Source organism: Dendrobates tinctorius, unplaced genomic scaffold (assembly GCF_039654945.1).
Source record: "Dendrobates tinctorius isolate UK_male_01 unplaced genomic scaffold, ASM3965494v1 ptg000151l, whole genome shotgun sequence".
NCBI lineage: Eukaryota > Metazoa > Chordata > Amphibia > Anura > Dendrobatidae > Dendrobates > Dendrobates tinctorius.
The window spans coordinates 26611908-26627670 of record NW_027361818.1 but is presented as its reverse complement, the minus strand read 5'-3'; the positions used below and the strand labels follow the sequence as shown (position 1 = coordinate 26627670).

The 15763-nt window shown below is 43.4% G+C and overlaps 1 protein-coding gene across 1 annotated transcript; it reads left to right on the top strand.

The window, feature by feature from the left end:
- Nucleotides 1-522: 522 nt before the first annotated feature.
- LOC141050125 (olfactory receptor 2D2-like) lies at nucleotides 523-3648 on the top strand. Its single transcript, XM_073546957.1, has 2 exons — nucleotides 523-637; nucleotides 2768-3648. Exons 1-2 carry the CDS (start codon nucleotides 523-525, stop codon nucleotides 3646-3648), a joined length of 996 nt encoding a protein of 331 aa, XP_073403058.1.
- The last annotated feature ends 12115 nt before the right edge of the window (nucleotides 3649-15763 follow it).

The following is a 15763-nucleotide window of genomic DNA, read 5'->3' as shown; positions in this document are numbered from 1 at the left end:
CCCACAGCCGTGGAGCTCCCAGGATGTAGGGAGTGTCCTAGGGGTTCTCACTACGGGGGCTCACGGTCCTCTGGCTCAGCAACCACAGCTACCACGTAGTAGCCACGGGAGCAGTACTCTTTGTAGTACGTCACCCAGTCCCCCTCATGCAGAGCCCAGCCGTGACGAATAGATGCCACATTAATATAGACCTTTTGTCCAGTCTCATCCCGGATGAAACCGTATCCTCTATCGATGTTGGTGTATACCAGCCGTCCCCGTGATCTCTTCATCGCCATGCCAGCCTCCCCTTTTGAGTGGAGCAGGCTCCATACCTCCTGCTCCCGGGCCTTCTTCTGCTTGATCACCTCCGCGACCCAAACGGAGGGTGCCGTGCCAGTCCCAGAGTCCTGTGGGCGGGACTCAGACAAAAAAGAGCTTGGGGCAGAGGCGGCCGACGAGGTCAGCGGCCCAGCAGCCGCTGGGGCCGGGTGGCGGACGGAAACAACCGTATCTCCGGGAGTCTGAATAACCAGGTTCGCCATGGAGGCCGCAGCCAGCACCAATGCAGGCATAGCCGCGGCTGTAGAACAGGCCGCACCCGTGGTTTCAACTGGAGTTGGAGCAGCAGCCGATTTGGAAGAAGAGAACACCAGCGGTGGGGAAAGCATATCAGCGCCTTCTAAAGTTAGGCTCCGCTCTGGCGACACCGGGCGGGATGGTTCAGGAGCTGGAGTGGAGGCCCGGCTTAATTCTGCATAGATGGTCGGGCCCTCTTTAGCCGGGCCCTTGGGAACACAGGGTGCCGCTCGCTGCAGCTGTATGGTGGGAGCCGCCTGCGGAGCTGACAACAGGGCCGGGGGGAACTCTCATCTTCCCCGGCGCTGCGGCCTCCGTCACGTCACCACGCAGCTCCTCCTGCAGCCTCCGCTGCTCATTCCGCTGTTCAGCAGGCCCAGCCTCCAGGCTCAGGGATTCCATGGGGAAGTCCTCCGCTGGTATCAGTGGCATCACTCCTTAGGGCTCCGCACAGGCTCCGCTCCCCCGCTCAGCATTCCGCTTTCTGCCCGTGATTCTGAGGGTGATGTATTCTGGCATAGCTAGGTCTCCTGCCGCCATTGCCACTCCAGGCGGCCGATGCCCCGACACCCGCAGCGTCTCATACCGTCCGATGGGCAGTAATCGAATGGCGCCAAGCAGCCGCACCCAAGCTTTTCCTCTGTGTCACTCCCTCTGTGGGGTGGGGCATCAGCAGGCATCTCCACCCATAGGCCAGGGTCCAGTGTGTGGGAGCGTCTGCCTCCTGGTACACCCCGCTTCTCCCAGGAGTACGTTGGAGGGGGTCCCAGTCCATTCTGAACAACTGCGAACACCCGGACCTCTCCTCTGCGCCGAAGCAATACCGCCATACTGCACAGTACCTGGTACCGCCCCGGATCCTCTGCTGGCAATGCAGATCCACCACAGCGCTCCCAATTTGTATTCCACAGGTGAGTAATTTGTAATCCACAGGTGTTTATAATCCAAGTGGTATAGTCCAAGCCTTTGTCCATCCCTTGAGGCAGGTCTGCCGCAGAATATAATGTATTAGCGGCGGCGATCCTGCTGACTACGCCAAGTGTAGGGTTCGTGGGCCGGACTGGGGGGTGGTCCCTCTCATTACCGCGCAAAGACGTACAGAGACACGTAGAGGCCATGTTCGGGTACAACAGGTCCAAGTTTATTCAGCCGCCGCCTGCCTGACGGCAACAGAAGTACACCACACTTCACTTCACGGCCCTCCGTTCCTCGGGCCCGCTATGCACACTGCACTGTTACACCAGGGACGTATTAATATGTACCGTCCCTTTACACTTGTGACGCACTGACAGCTCCGTCACTGTGGCTGCCGTAGGCCTGAACACCAACAGTACTTTCACTGGTCAAACATCGTCCTTAACACGGTATGCGTACTCTCTTTGCCTTGTCTCTGTTGCAGAATTCCAGTCAGGACCACCCCCCTGACGTTTTCTCTCCTCAGTCCCCTTCGTTTGGTTTTCCTCAGATTGCACAAACTGTCGCAGTTCTCCTGTCACTTGGGCTCCCCCTGGGGACTGGAACTTTCTGGAACCCTCCCTCAGTATTTATACCATTCCCATTTCCCTGTAACTCCGCCCCCCATGACCAACGGTTTCCTAAGCCCTAAGCTGATGTCAAGTCCTTTGCTCACACTCCTCCCTGCCCTCTAATGGTCAACCCAAGGTACTGCACGTCCACTACTCTTTCCCAGCTGTTTCCCCACTGTAGTAACTGACACCTATCTAAACTGTGCAAACCTATCTTTCTCTATTCTAACATGTCCGTCCGTCAGGTCACCTTCCCTACAGCATCTCATGATTTTTCGAACAGTGCCAATACTTTTGTCCACCCTTTTTTTATGTTTGGTGTGGAATTATATCCAATTTGGCTTTAGGACAATTCTTTTTGTGTTTTTTCATTTAAGACAAATTAAATGAAGATAATAATACCAAAGAATTTGTGTTTGCAATCATTTTCAGGAAGAAACTGAGTATTATCTGACAGAATTGCAGGGGTGTCAATACTTTTGGCCACAACTGTATGAGCAGATGTGATGACTGCATTGGAACGCTGTGGACCATTTACAGAGCAGGAGCTTGGGACAATGTGGCTGTTCAACTGTATGTGGTGTTTAGTTGAGCTAATAAAAAAGCAGATACATTATTATTAACTTTTTTTGCACTTTCGTAGGAGAAAAATTTCACTGCTGTCACAGAATTTTTCCTTGTAGGATTTCAAAGCAGTCGACATTCAATAATTTTCTTGTTTTGTCTTCTCCTGGTGATTTACTGTGGGACAATATGTGGGAACTTCCTAATTATTCCCCTGGTGTCCACCAGCAAGAACCTCCACACTCCAATGTACTTCTTTCTCACACAACTGTCCATAAGTGATATTGTTTTGACCACAGATATTGTTCCAAACATGCTTCATATACTACTAAATAATGGGGGGACCATTACTTTTTTCAGCTGCTTGACTCAATTACACTTTTTTGCTGCTATAGAAACATCTGAATGTGTTCTTCTCACGGTGATGTCCTATGACAGATATGTGGCCATCTGTAATCCACTCCGTTATACCTCTATCATGACAAATGGCCATTGTGTGAAGTTGGCCATCCTGTCTTGGTTGGTTGGTTTTTTCTGTGCATTTATGGACACAATAAATGTTTCCTTGCTGAAGTTTTGTGGACCAAACATCGTAGACCATTTTCTTTGTGATCTTGTTCCCTTAGTAGAACTTGCCTGTTCTGATACTTACATTATTGAAATTGAGATGCATATTGTGAGCTTTCCTGTACTTGTCATTCCTATCACAATTATAATAATATCTTATGCTAATATTATTATCACCATTTTACGACTCCATTCTACCATCAGTAGACAGAAAGCCTTCTCCACCTGTAGCTCCCACCTCATCGTGGTCTCCATATTTTACTTTAGCTTACTGAGTGTTTATCTTTTTCCAAAAGGAGGAGAAACCCTAAACCTTAGTAAGATTCTGTCACTGCTATATACTGTATTTACTCCATTCATCAATCCCATTATATACAGTCTGAAGAATGAGGATATCAAAATATCTCTACGAGCAATAATCAATAGGGGATGATTTAATGTGAATCAAATTTAAGCCAGATTTTATCAAACTAGCAGAAAATTTAAACAATTCATGATGCGATTTGTGCGAATCACCATAATAATGCCAGACAACTTTTTAAACAAAGTAGAAGATAGCATTGGTTAACCCCTTCACCCCCAAGGGTGGTTTGCATGTTCATGACCGGGCCAATTTTTACAATTCTGACCACTGTACCTTTATGAGGTCATAACTCTGGAACGCTTCCATGGATCCCGGTGATTCTGACATTGTTTTCTCGTGACATATTGTACTTCATGTTAGTGGTAAAATTTCATTCAAATAACTTGCGTTTATTTGTGAGAAAAACGGAAATTTGGCGAAAATTTTGAAAATTTTGCAATTTTCCAACTTTGAATTTTTATGCCCTTAAATCACAGAGATACAGCACATAAAAAACTTGATAACTAACATTTCCCACATGTTTACTTTACATCAGCACAATTTTGGAACCAAATTTTTTTTTTGTTAGGAAGTTATAAGGGTTAAAAGTTGACAAGCGATTTCTCATTTTTACAACACCATTTTATTTTTAGGACCACATCACATTTGAAGGCACTTTGAGGGGTCTATGTGATAGAAAATACCCAAAAGTGACACCATTCTAAAAACTGCACCCCTTAAGGTGCTCAAAACCACATTCAAGAAGTTTATTAACCCTTTAGGTGGGTCACAGGAATTTTTTTGAATATTTTAAAAAAATGAACATCTAACTTTTTTTCACAAAAAAAATAATTCAGGTTCAATTTTTTTTATTTTACCAAGGGTAACAGGAGAAATTGGACTGCAAAAGTTATTGTGCAATTTGTCCTGATGAGGCTGATACCTGATTTGTGGGGGGAACGACTGTTTCGGCGCATGGCAGAGCTCAGAACGGAAGGAGCGCCGTTTGACTTTTTCAATGCAAAATTGGCTGGAATTCAGATCGGACCCCATGTCACATTTGGAGAGTCCCTGATGTGCCTAAACAGTGGAAACCTCCTACAAGTGACCCCATTTTGGAAACTAGACCCCCCAAGGAACTTATCTAGATATGTGGTGAGAACTTTGAACCCACAAGGGCTTTACAGAAGTTTATAACGTACAGCGGTACAATTAAAAAATCATATTTTTTCCACAAAAATGATCTTTTCACCCCAATTTTTATTTTCCCAAGGGTGACAGGACCCTAAAAATTATTGTGCAATTTGTCCTGAGTACGCTGATACCCCACATGTGGGGGTAAACCACTATTTGGGCGCATGGCAGAGCTCGGAAGGGAAGCAGCGCCATTTGACGTTTTTGGCTGGAATTGAGATCGGACATCATGTCGCGATTGGAAAACCCCTGATGTACCAAAACAGTGGAAACCCCCCACAAATGACACCATTTTGGAAACTAGACCCCATAAGGAACTTATCTAGATGTGTGGTGAGAACTTTGAACCCCCAAGGGCTTCACAGAAGTTTATAACATAAAGCCGTACAATTAAAAAATCATATTTTTTCCACGAAAATGATCTTTTCACCCTCAATTCTTATTTTTCCAAGGGTAACAGGACCCTAAAAGTTATTGTGCAATTTGTCCTGAGTACATGATACCCCACATGTGGGGGTAAACCACTATTTGGGCGCATGGCAGAGCTCGGAAGGGAAGCAGCGCCATTTGACGTTTTTGGCTGGAATTGAGATCGGACACCATGTCGCGATTGGAAAACCCCTGATGTACCTAAACAGTGGAAACCCCCCACATATGACACCATTTTGTAAACTAGACCCCCCAAGGAACTTATCTAGATGTGTGGTGAGCACTTTGAACCCCCCAGTGCTTCACGGAAGTTTATAACGCCCGGGCGTGAAAATAAAAAATTTGTATTTTTTCCACAAACATGATCTTTTAGTCACCTTTTTTTATTTTCCCAAGGGTACCAGGAGAAATTGGACCCCAAAACTTGTTGTCCAATTTGTCCTGAGTATGCTGATACCCCATATGTGGGAGAAAACTACTGTATGGGCACACGTCGGGGCTCGGAAGGGAAGTAGTGACGTTTTGGAATGCAGACTTTGATGGAATGGTCTGCGGGTGTCATGTTTCCTTTGGAGAGCCCCTAATGTACCTAAACAGTGGAAACCCCCCACAAATGACCCCATTTTGAAAACTAGACCCCCTAAGGAACTAATCTAGATGTGAGGTCAGCACTTTGAACCCCCAAAGGCTTCACAGAAGTTTAAAATGCCAGGGCATGAAAATAAAAAAATCATATTTTTTCCACAAACATGATCAATTAGTCCCCAATTTTTTTATTTTCCCAAGGGTAACAGGAGAAATTGAACCCCAAAAGTTGTTGTTCAATTTGTCCTGAGTACGCTGACACCCCATATGTGGGAGAAAACTACTGTATGGACACACATCAGGGCTTGGAAGGGAAGTAGTGACGTTTTGGAATGCAGACTTTGATGGAATGGTCTGCGGGTGTCATGTTGCCTTTGGAGAGCCCCTAATGTACCTAAACAGTGGAAACCCCCCACAAATGACCCCATTTTGGAAACGAGACCCCCTAAGGAACTTATCTAGATGTGTGGTGAGCACTTTGAACCCCCAAGGGCTTCACAGAAGTTTATAATGCCCGGGCATGAAAATAAAAAAATCGTATTTTTTCCACAAACATGATCAATTAGTCCCCAATTTTTTTTATTTTCCCAAGGGTAACAGGAGAAATTTGACCCCAAAAGTTGTTGTCCAATTTGTCCTGAGTACGCTGACACCCCATATGTGGGAGAAAACGACTGTATGGACACACGTCGGGGCTCGGAAGGGAAGCAGTGACATTTTGGAATGCAGACTTTGATGGAAAGGTCTGCGGGTGTCATGTGCGTTTGGAGAGCCCCTTATGTACCTAAATTATTGAAACTCCCCACAAGTGACCCCATTTTCGACACTAGGCCCCCCACGGAACTTATCTAGATGTGTGGTGAGCACTTTGAACACCCAAGTGCTTCACAGAAGTTTATAACGCTCAGGCGTGAAAATAAAAAAATCATTTTTTTCCACAAAAATGATATTTTTGCCCCCAATTTTTTATTTTCCTAAGGGTAACAGGAGAAATTGGACCCCAAAAATTGTTTTGCAATTTGACCTGAGTAGGCTGATACCATACATGTGGGGGTAAAACACTGTTTGGGCGCATGGCAGAGCTTGGAAGGGAAGGGGCACCATTTGACTTTTTCAACTCAGAATTGGCTGGAATTGAGATCAGATGCCATGTTGCATTTGGAGAGCACCTGATGTGCCCAAACAGTGGAAACCCCCAATTCTAACTCCAACCCGAACCCCAACACACCCCTAACCCTAATCTCAGCCCTAACCCTAACCCTAGCCCTAACCCTAATCTCAGCCCTAACCCTTACCCTAACCCTAGCCCTAACCCTAACCCTAGCCCTAACCCTAACCCTAATGGAAAAATGGAAATAAATACATTTTTTTATTTTCTTATTTTTCCCTAACTAAGGGGGTGATAACGGGGGGGTTTGATTTACTATTTATGGCGTTTTTTATGTTTGGCGGCTGTCGCACGCTAAAAGACGCTTTTTATTGTAAAAATATTTTTTGCATCACCACATATTGAGAGCTATAATTTTTCCATATTTTGACCCACTGAGTCATGTGAGGTCTTATTTTTTGCGGGACGAGTTGACGTTTTTATTGGTACCATTTTCGGGCACGTGACATTTTTTGATCGCTTTTTATTCCGATTTTTGGGACGCAGAATGAACAAAAACCAGCGTTTCATGAATTTCTTTTGGGGGGGTGCGTTTACACCGTTCCGCGTGCGATAAAATTGATAAAGCGGTTTTATTCTTCGGGTCAGTACGGTTACAGCGATACCTCATTTAGGTCGTTGTTTTATGTTTTGTCGGTTTTATGCAATGAAAACTATTTTATATAAAAAATAATTATTTTTGCATCGCTTTATTCTGCGAGCTATAACTTTTTTATTTTTTTGCGGATGATGCTGTTTTGTGGCTCGTTTTTTGCGGGACAAGATGACGTTTTCAGCGGTACCATTGATATTTATATGCGTCTTTTTGATCGCGCGTTATTACACTTTTTGTTTGGCGGTATGATAATAAATCATTATTTTTTGCTTCGTTTTTTATTTTTATTTTTTAAGGGGTTCGCTAAAGGGGTTAACTAATGGGACAGTTTTATAGGGCGGGTCGTTACGGACATGGCGATACCTAATATGTGTACTTTTATTGTTTTTTTTTTTATTTCTAAAAAATGGATTTATTTGGGGGAATATATTTTTTTTTTTTTCTAATTTATTTGGCGATTTTTTTTAATTTATTTTAACCCTTTTTTTTTTTTTTTTTACTTTATTAAATAGTCCCAGGTGGGACATCACTGTCCTGTGACAGATCGCTGATCTGTCACATCACAGATCACTGTGACAGATCAGCAATCTGTCACAGGCACTGCAGAAGGCTTCCTCATGCCTGCGCTTTGCAGGGAAGGAGCCCCCGGCAGCAGCATAGGGGCCCGGGTCCCATGGACGGGATAGTACGTCGGATGTCAGGAAGGGGTTAATTGAGGTTCTTTCCTGTGGTAACACAATACAAAAAAATACAAAAACCTGGCCAATACATAAACAAGAACAAATCAAGCCTAAAGGCCCCGTTACACATAGCGAGATCGTTAGCGAGATTGCTGAAACGTCACAGATTTTGTGACGCAACAGCGATCTCGCTACGTGTGACACATAGTGGCGACCGCCCCCCCCCGCTGCGATATCGCTGATCGTGCTTGAATGTCCTGGGCCATTTTTTGATTGTTGGTGTCCCGCTGGCCAGCATGCATCGCTGTGTTTGATACCATAACAACGACGAGCAACCTCATTGGCGACTCAGAACTCACTTCTATCGAGGTCTGATTTGTCAGTATAGCTGCTGTGAGACAAGGTCCCAATGACCGCCGAGGTCGTTATACGAATCACCGCATCGTTGCTGCATCGTTGAGTAGATCTGCCTGTTTGACAGCTTACTAGCGACCATGTAGCGACGCACCAGCGATCCTTACCAGGTCGTATCGTTGTCGGGATCGCTATGTGTAACGGGACCCTAACATTTCATTCGAGAAAGGATCCTCAAGCTACGACGTGCCTATTTTGGACTTATCTTAGAAAGAGATCAATGACTAGAAAAGGACATGATGGACGGACGACAAGAAGGCACAATGCGAAGAGGGAAGATCAGCAACCAGATTTTTTGATGTTATTAATCAATCCTCAATGGACCTACCTAGGGTTGCAGAAGATCGATCTTCCTACAGATATTTCATCCACCAGGCCACCATGGTTCAAGATCGACGTGAAGGCCTTTTAAAAAAAATTAAGGCTCACATAACCTCATCCATTAACCCCCTTTCTCCCCAAGGTGGTTTGCGCGTTAATGACCAGTCAACACAATGTCTTATATCAGAACAGACACATCATTTATGATATGACAACAAAATTCCCATATATAAATAAATATAGGAAAGCAAGAAAAGATCCAACAATGAGAAACTAAAATAATTAATTTTACACAATACCATTAAAAACATAATTTGTCAAAAGTAAAAATGCCATTGGGGGACGCCGAGCTCAGATAGAGCTAAAGATCAGGGGGGATATCAAAAAAGATCTGGAGTTGGTTGCTTTAAGGGGTAAATAAATGTACAGTGACTCCCCTATAGGAAATACCACAGCACATAACTCAATCTATAAATCCGTGTACAACTAGCTTCATATAACCCCACCAAATAATGGATACAAAGGATACAGAATACTATACTGGTGGCCAGGCAGGTTCATAAAGTGTATGGGATCCCTCCTACTGGTATAGGTTATGGGGTAGCTAAATCACATGGTACTGATATGGATGAAAGCCCTAATGAGTAAAACATATGCACCTGGCACCAGAGGTAAGAAATGAATCAACCACGGAGAACGTGCTCTGGGCGTCCCCTCACTCCAACATGTGTTTCGCCACCAGCTTCTTATGGGAGCTGCTGCCTGGCCACTAGTTTTCATATTAATTTACATATGGGAATTTGGCTGGTTTCACATTTGCGTTTTTTTTCGCGGTAATTTAGCGCTAAATAGCGCATGCGTTTTTTTTTCCTATACTTTGCATGGGATGCGCTTATGTGCGCATACACATGCGTTTGTACGCGTTTTACCGCGCATGCGTTTTTTTTGCGGTATGCGCTCGGGCGCACAAAATGCAACTTGTTGCATTTTTTGTGCGTCCGATTTGCCTCAAAAAAACGCATGCGCGCGCAATGCGTTTTTTTACAGCAAGACACCCAATATAAGTCTATGGGTGCGCATATGTGCGCATTGGCATGCTTATGTATGCGTTTTTTTGCACATGCGTTTTTTTTTGTTAACCATGGAATTTAGGGGTTTGGGTTAGAGTTAGGGTTAGTTAAGGGGGTTTAGGGTTAGGGTTAGGGTCAGGGTTAGGGTTAGGGTTAGGGTTAGGGTCAGGGTTAGGGTTAAGTATGGTTTGGTTAAGGGTTAGGGTTAGGGTTAGGGTCAGGGTTAGGGTTAGGGTTAGGGTTAGGGTCAGGGTTAGGGTTAAGTATGGTTTGGTTAAGGGTTAGGGTCAGGGTTAGGGTTAGGGTTAGGGTTAGGGTTAGGGTCAGGGTTAGGGTCAGGGTTAGGGTTAAGTATGGTTTGGTTAAGGGTTAGGGTTAGGGTTAGGGTCAGGGTTAGGGTTAAGTATGGTTTGGTTAAGGGTTAGGGTCAGGGTTAGGGTTAGGGTTAGGGTCAGGGTTAGGGTTAAGTATGGTTTGGTTAAGGGTTAGGGTCAGGGTTAGGGTTAGGGTTAGGGTTAGGGTCAGGGTTAGGGTCAGGGTTAAGGTTAAGTATGGTTTGGTTAAGGGTTAGGGTTAGGGTTAGGGTCAGGGTTAGGGTTAAGTATGGTTTGGTTAAGGGTTAGGGTTAGGGTCAGGGTTAGGGTTAGGGTTAGGGTTAGGGTCAGGGTTAGGGTTAAGTATGGTTTGGTTAAGGGTTAGGGTCAGGGTTAGGGTTAGGGTTAGGGTCAGGGTTAGGGTTAAGTATGGTTTGGTTAAGGGTTAGGGTCAGGGTTAGGGTTAGGGTTAGGGTTAGGGTTAGGGTCAGGGTTAGGGTTAGGGTTAGGGTCAGGGTTAGGGTTAGTAAAGTCATGGTTTGGGTTAGTGTGAGGGGCCACCTAATGTTGGAAAAAAACGCAAACGCGGTAAAAACGCACTAAAAACGCATACAAACGCATAAAAACGCTGCGTTTTTTTCATGCATGCTCATAAAAATGCTTGAAAAAAACGCAGCAGTTGTATGCTTTTGTATGCGTTTTTCAATGCGTTTTTTTGCGGGAAAAACGCGCTGCAAAAAAAAGCAAGTGTGAAACAGGCCTTTGTTGTCATATGTTAATGACCAAGATCCCATCACCATAAAGCCCTGACACATGTAGGTGAAACAGAAAAACCAGGACCCTTGGAATAGCCCACCCAAACCCAACCTGTTCTCCCCGTGCTTGCGTGGGTTCCCTCCGGGTTCTCCGGTTTCCTCCCACATTCCAAATACATACTGATAGGGAATTTAGATTGTGAGCCCCATCGCGGACAGTGATGATAATGTGTGCAAACTGTAAAGCGCTGCGGAATATGTTAGCGCTATATAAAAATAAAAAAAAATAAATCTAAATAAATTGACCAGGCCAATTTTTACAATTGTGACCAGTGTCATTTTATGAGGTAATAATTCTGAAATGCTTTAACGGATCTCACTGATTTAGAATTGTTTTTTGTGACATGTTGTACTTTATGATAGTGATAACATTTCTTCAATTTGACTTTGGTCTATTTGTAAAAAAAACCTGAAATTTGCCAAAAATTTGGAAAATTTAAAAATGTTCAAATTTTGATTTATTATGCCCTTAAATCACCCAGATAGGTCACACAAAATAGTTAATAAATAACATTTTCCACAAGTCTAATTTACGTTAGCACAATTTTTTAATCCCTTTCTGATGTTGGGCTCAATAATACGCCGATGTCAGACTCCCTCCCTTTGACGTGAGGCCCCGGAGCTGAGCCCACATCTTTCCTGGCACATGTCAGCTGTTTTTAACAGCTGACATGTGCCTCTAACAGCCGTGAATGGAATTGCGATCCTCCTGCAGCTGTAAACCCATTAAATTCCACTCTCAATCTCTGACAGCGGGATTTAACTTGCGCTTACTGCAAGTGTGCCATAAATCCCGCCCATCGGTGACCCAGTCATGTGATCGCGGATCACTGATGGGTTGGCATGACAATCAGAGGTCTCCAGCAGATCTCTATGGTTGTCACTGCCAGATTGTTATGAGCGCCGCCCGGTGGTCGATGCTCTTAGCAAGTGAGAAATTCTGCTACATGCAGGCGATCTGATCATCACCTGTATGTAGCAGAGCCAATCAGACAAGTTCAGCTTCTAGTCTCCCATGGTGACTATTTAAGCATAGAAAAAGTAAAAAAAAAATGCTTTTAAAAATATTAAAAAAATAAAAAACTATAAAAAATATTTAAAAAATCACCCCATTCAAAATAATACAATTTAAAAATCAAATATAAACATATTTGGTATTGCTGTGTTCAGACTCACTCGATCTATCAATATAAAAAAAAATCAACCTGATCGCTAAACAGCATAATGAGAAAAAAGTCAAAACGCCAGCATTACATTTTTTTGTTGTTGCTACATTGCAATAAAATGCAATAGCGTCGTATCTGCACCAAAAAATTTTTGGTAAGCAAAAAAATAAGTCCTCTCCCAGCAACAAATCATGAAAAATGGAGACGGTACAGGTCTCGGAAATTGGCGGCATTTCTTTTTTTTACCAAAGGTTTTTTTTCACCACTTAAATAAAAAAGAACCTAGACATGTTTGGTGTCTATGAACTCGTAATGACCTGCAGAATCCTAATGCAGGACAGTTTTAGCATTTAGTAAACATGGTAAAGAAAAAAAGAAAAAAACAACTGTGGAATTGAATTTTTTTTTTTGCCACATTTGGAATTTTTTTCCCATTTTCCAGTACACGATATGTTAAAACCGATGGCGTCTTTCAAAAGTACAACTTGTCATGCCAAAAACACGCCCTCGCATGGCCATTTTGACAGAACAGTAAAAAATGTGGCTCTGGGAAGAAGGGAAGCAAAAAATGAAAACGCAGAAAAATGGAAAATGGCCCAGAGGTTAAGGGGTTAAACAACTTTGTTTTGTTAGGAAGTTATAAGGGTTAAAAGTTGACCAGCGATTTCTTTGACATTGAGGGGTCTATATGACAGAAAATCCTCAAAAGTGACACAATTCTAAAAACTGCCCCTCTGAAGGTGAAACAATCAAGAAGTGTATTAACCCCTCAGGGGCTTCATGAAGATGTTTAACCCCTTAATGACCACCAATATGTCTTTTAACTGACCTGAGATATAAGAGAATAGCCTCCCCATAGCTGCTGTCAGCTGTCCACTATAACTGACAAATTGATGCATCACCCATGATCAATGTTTGCACCATCCAAATCTGTTTAACCCCTTAGATGCTGCTGTCAATAGTGACTACATCATATAAGTAGTTAACAGAGTGTGGGGACTTCCTCTTTATCCCCATTGGTGCCCTCAGATCAGGATTGTGTGGTCCTGATGTTTTCCATGGCAATTCATGACCAAATAGCGGCCTTAGAGTCTGACGGCTGTTGTAACCTGTTCAGAATATTAGCGACATTTAGTTGGTAAAAATGCTAAAAATGCACATTTTCATTCCTGACATGCCACTTTGCGTTAATTCCTGAAAATCACCAGAAAGGTTAATAAACCACCTGACTGCAGTTTTCAATATGTCAGGGGGTGCTGTTATTAAAATTTTATAATTTTTGGGAGTTTCCTAATATGTAGGACCCCCAAAGTCACTTCAAACATGGATAGGTACCTACAAAAATAAATGTTGTAAATTTCCATGAAAAAATGAAAAATCACTGCTATATCTTTAAACCTCCTAAAATGCTAACAAAATAAAGGAACATTTTACAAATGGTGCTGATGTGAGGCAGACATGTGGAAAATGTTACTTATTAATGTTTTTGTGTGGTATGACAATCTGGATGAAAGGGATAATCATTCAAAGTTTCAAAATTGCTAATTTTTTAAATTTTTCTCAAATTTCTGATATTTTTTATAAATAAACACAAAACATATCGACCTAAATTTACCAATATCATAAAGTACAATGTGTCATGAAAAAGCAGTCTAAAAATCACTGAGATTTGTTGAAGCATTCCAGAGTTATGACCACATAAAATGACACTGGTCAGATCAGATTTTAAAAATTTGGCTCCGTCACTAAGAGGTTAAAATGTGGAAAAAATGATTATTTAACTTTTTTCACAAAAAAAATAATTTAAACTCAACTTTTATATTTTTTACATGTGTAACAGGAAAAAATGGTTCACAAAATTTGTTGTGCAATTTCTCCTGAACATGCTGATATCTTATATGTATATATATTCATATATATATGAATTTTATACCATTGAGCAGTGAAGAAAGAATAAATTACATTTTTACCACTAAAATATTGTTTCAAACCCAAATTTTTTATTTTTCTAAGGGCTAATAGGAGAAATGTTTGCAACAAGCTGAGGTCCATTTTTAGCTGAGTGCATCAATACCCTTCATGAGGGATAGGCAATTAATTTTCCTGAGGGGCCACATGAGAGACTATGACTGTTGACGAGGGCCAAACCAATAGCTTGAAATTAATTCTACTCAATATTAATATCAATATATTATAATTATATTATTGATAATTATTGTATCACTTAATATTGAGCAGAATTAAGTATGCTGACATCCTTCTAAATATTGCTTGAACACAAGTACAGCCCCTTCTGTTTATCATATGAGCCCCCTTATATACTGTAAGAGCCCCCACACAGCCTCCCTATATACACTGCATGAGTCCCACACATCCTCCCTATATACACTGCATGAGCCCCACACAGCCTCCCTATATACACTGCATGAGCCCCACACAGCCTCCCTATATACACTGCATGAGCCCCACACAGCCTCCCTATATACACTGCATGAGCCCCACACAGCCTCCCTATATACACTGCATGAGTCCCACACAGCCTCCCTATATACACTGCATGAGCCCCACACAGCCTCCCTATATACACTGCATGAGCCCCACACAGCCTCCCTATATACACTGCATGAGCCCCACACAGCCTCCCTATATACACTGCATGAGCCCCACACAGCCTCCCTATATACACTGCATGAGCCCCACACAGCCTCCCTATATACACTGCATGAGCCCCACACAGCCTCCCTATATACACTGCATGAGCCCCACACAGCCTCCCTATATATACTGCATGAGTCCCACACAGCCTCCCTATATACACTGCATGAGCCCCGCACAGCCTCCCTATGCATGATGCATGAGCCCCACACAGCCTCCCTATACACTGCATGAGTCCCACACAGCCTCCCTATATACACTGCATGAGTCATGCACAGCCTCCATATGAATGATGCATGAGTCCCACACAGCCTCCCTATATACACTGCATGAGTCCCACACATCCTCCCTATATACACTGCATGAGCCCCACACAGCCTCCCTATATACACTGCATGAGCCCCACACAGCCTCCCTATATATACTGCATGAGTCCCACACAGCCTCCCTATATACACTGCATGAGCCCCGCACAGCCTCCCTATGCATGATGCATGAGCCCCACACAGCCTCCCTATACACTGCATGAGTCCCACACAGCCTCCCTATATACACTGCATGAGTCATGCACAGCCTCCATATGAATGATGCATGAGTCCCTCACAGCCTCCCTATATACACTGCATGAGTCCCACACAGTCTCCCTGAATACACTGCATGACCCCCACAGCCTCCCTATAAACACTGCATGAGCCACGCACAGCCTCCCTATATACACTGCATGAGCCTCACACAGGCTCCCTATATACACTCCATGAGCCCCGCACAGCCTCCCTATGTATGATGCATGAGCCCACAC

Coding starts and splice junctions, on each gene's coding strand:
- LOC141050125 (XM_073546957.1), top strand. CDS start 523: ATGGAGGCCGCAGCCAGCACCAATGCAGGCATAGCCGCGGCTGTAGAA. Junction 638..2,767: donor GGAAGAAGAGAACACCAGCG/GTGGGGAAAGCA, acceptor TTTTCCTTGTAG/GATTTCAAAGCAGTCGACAT.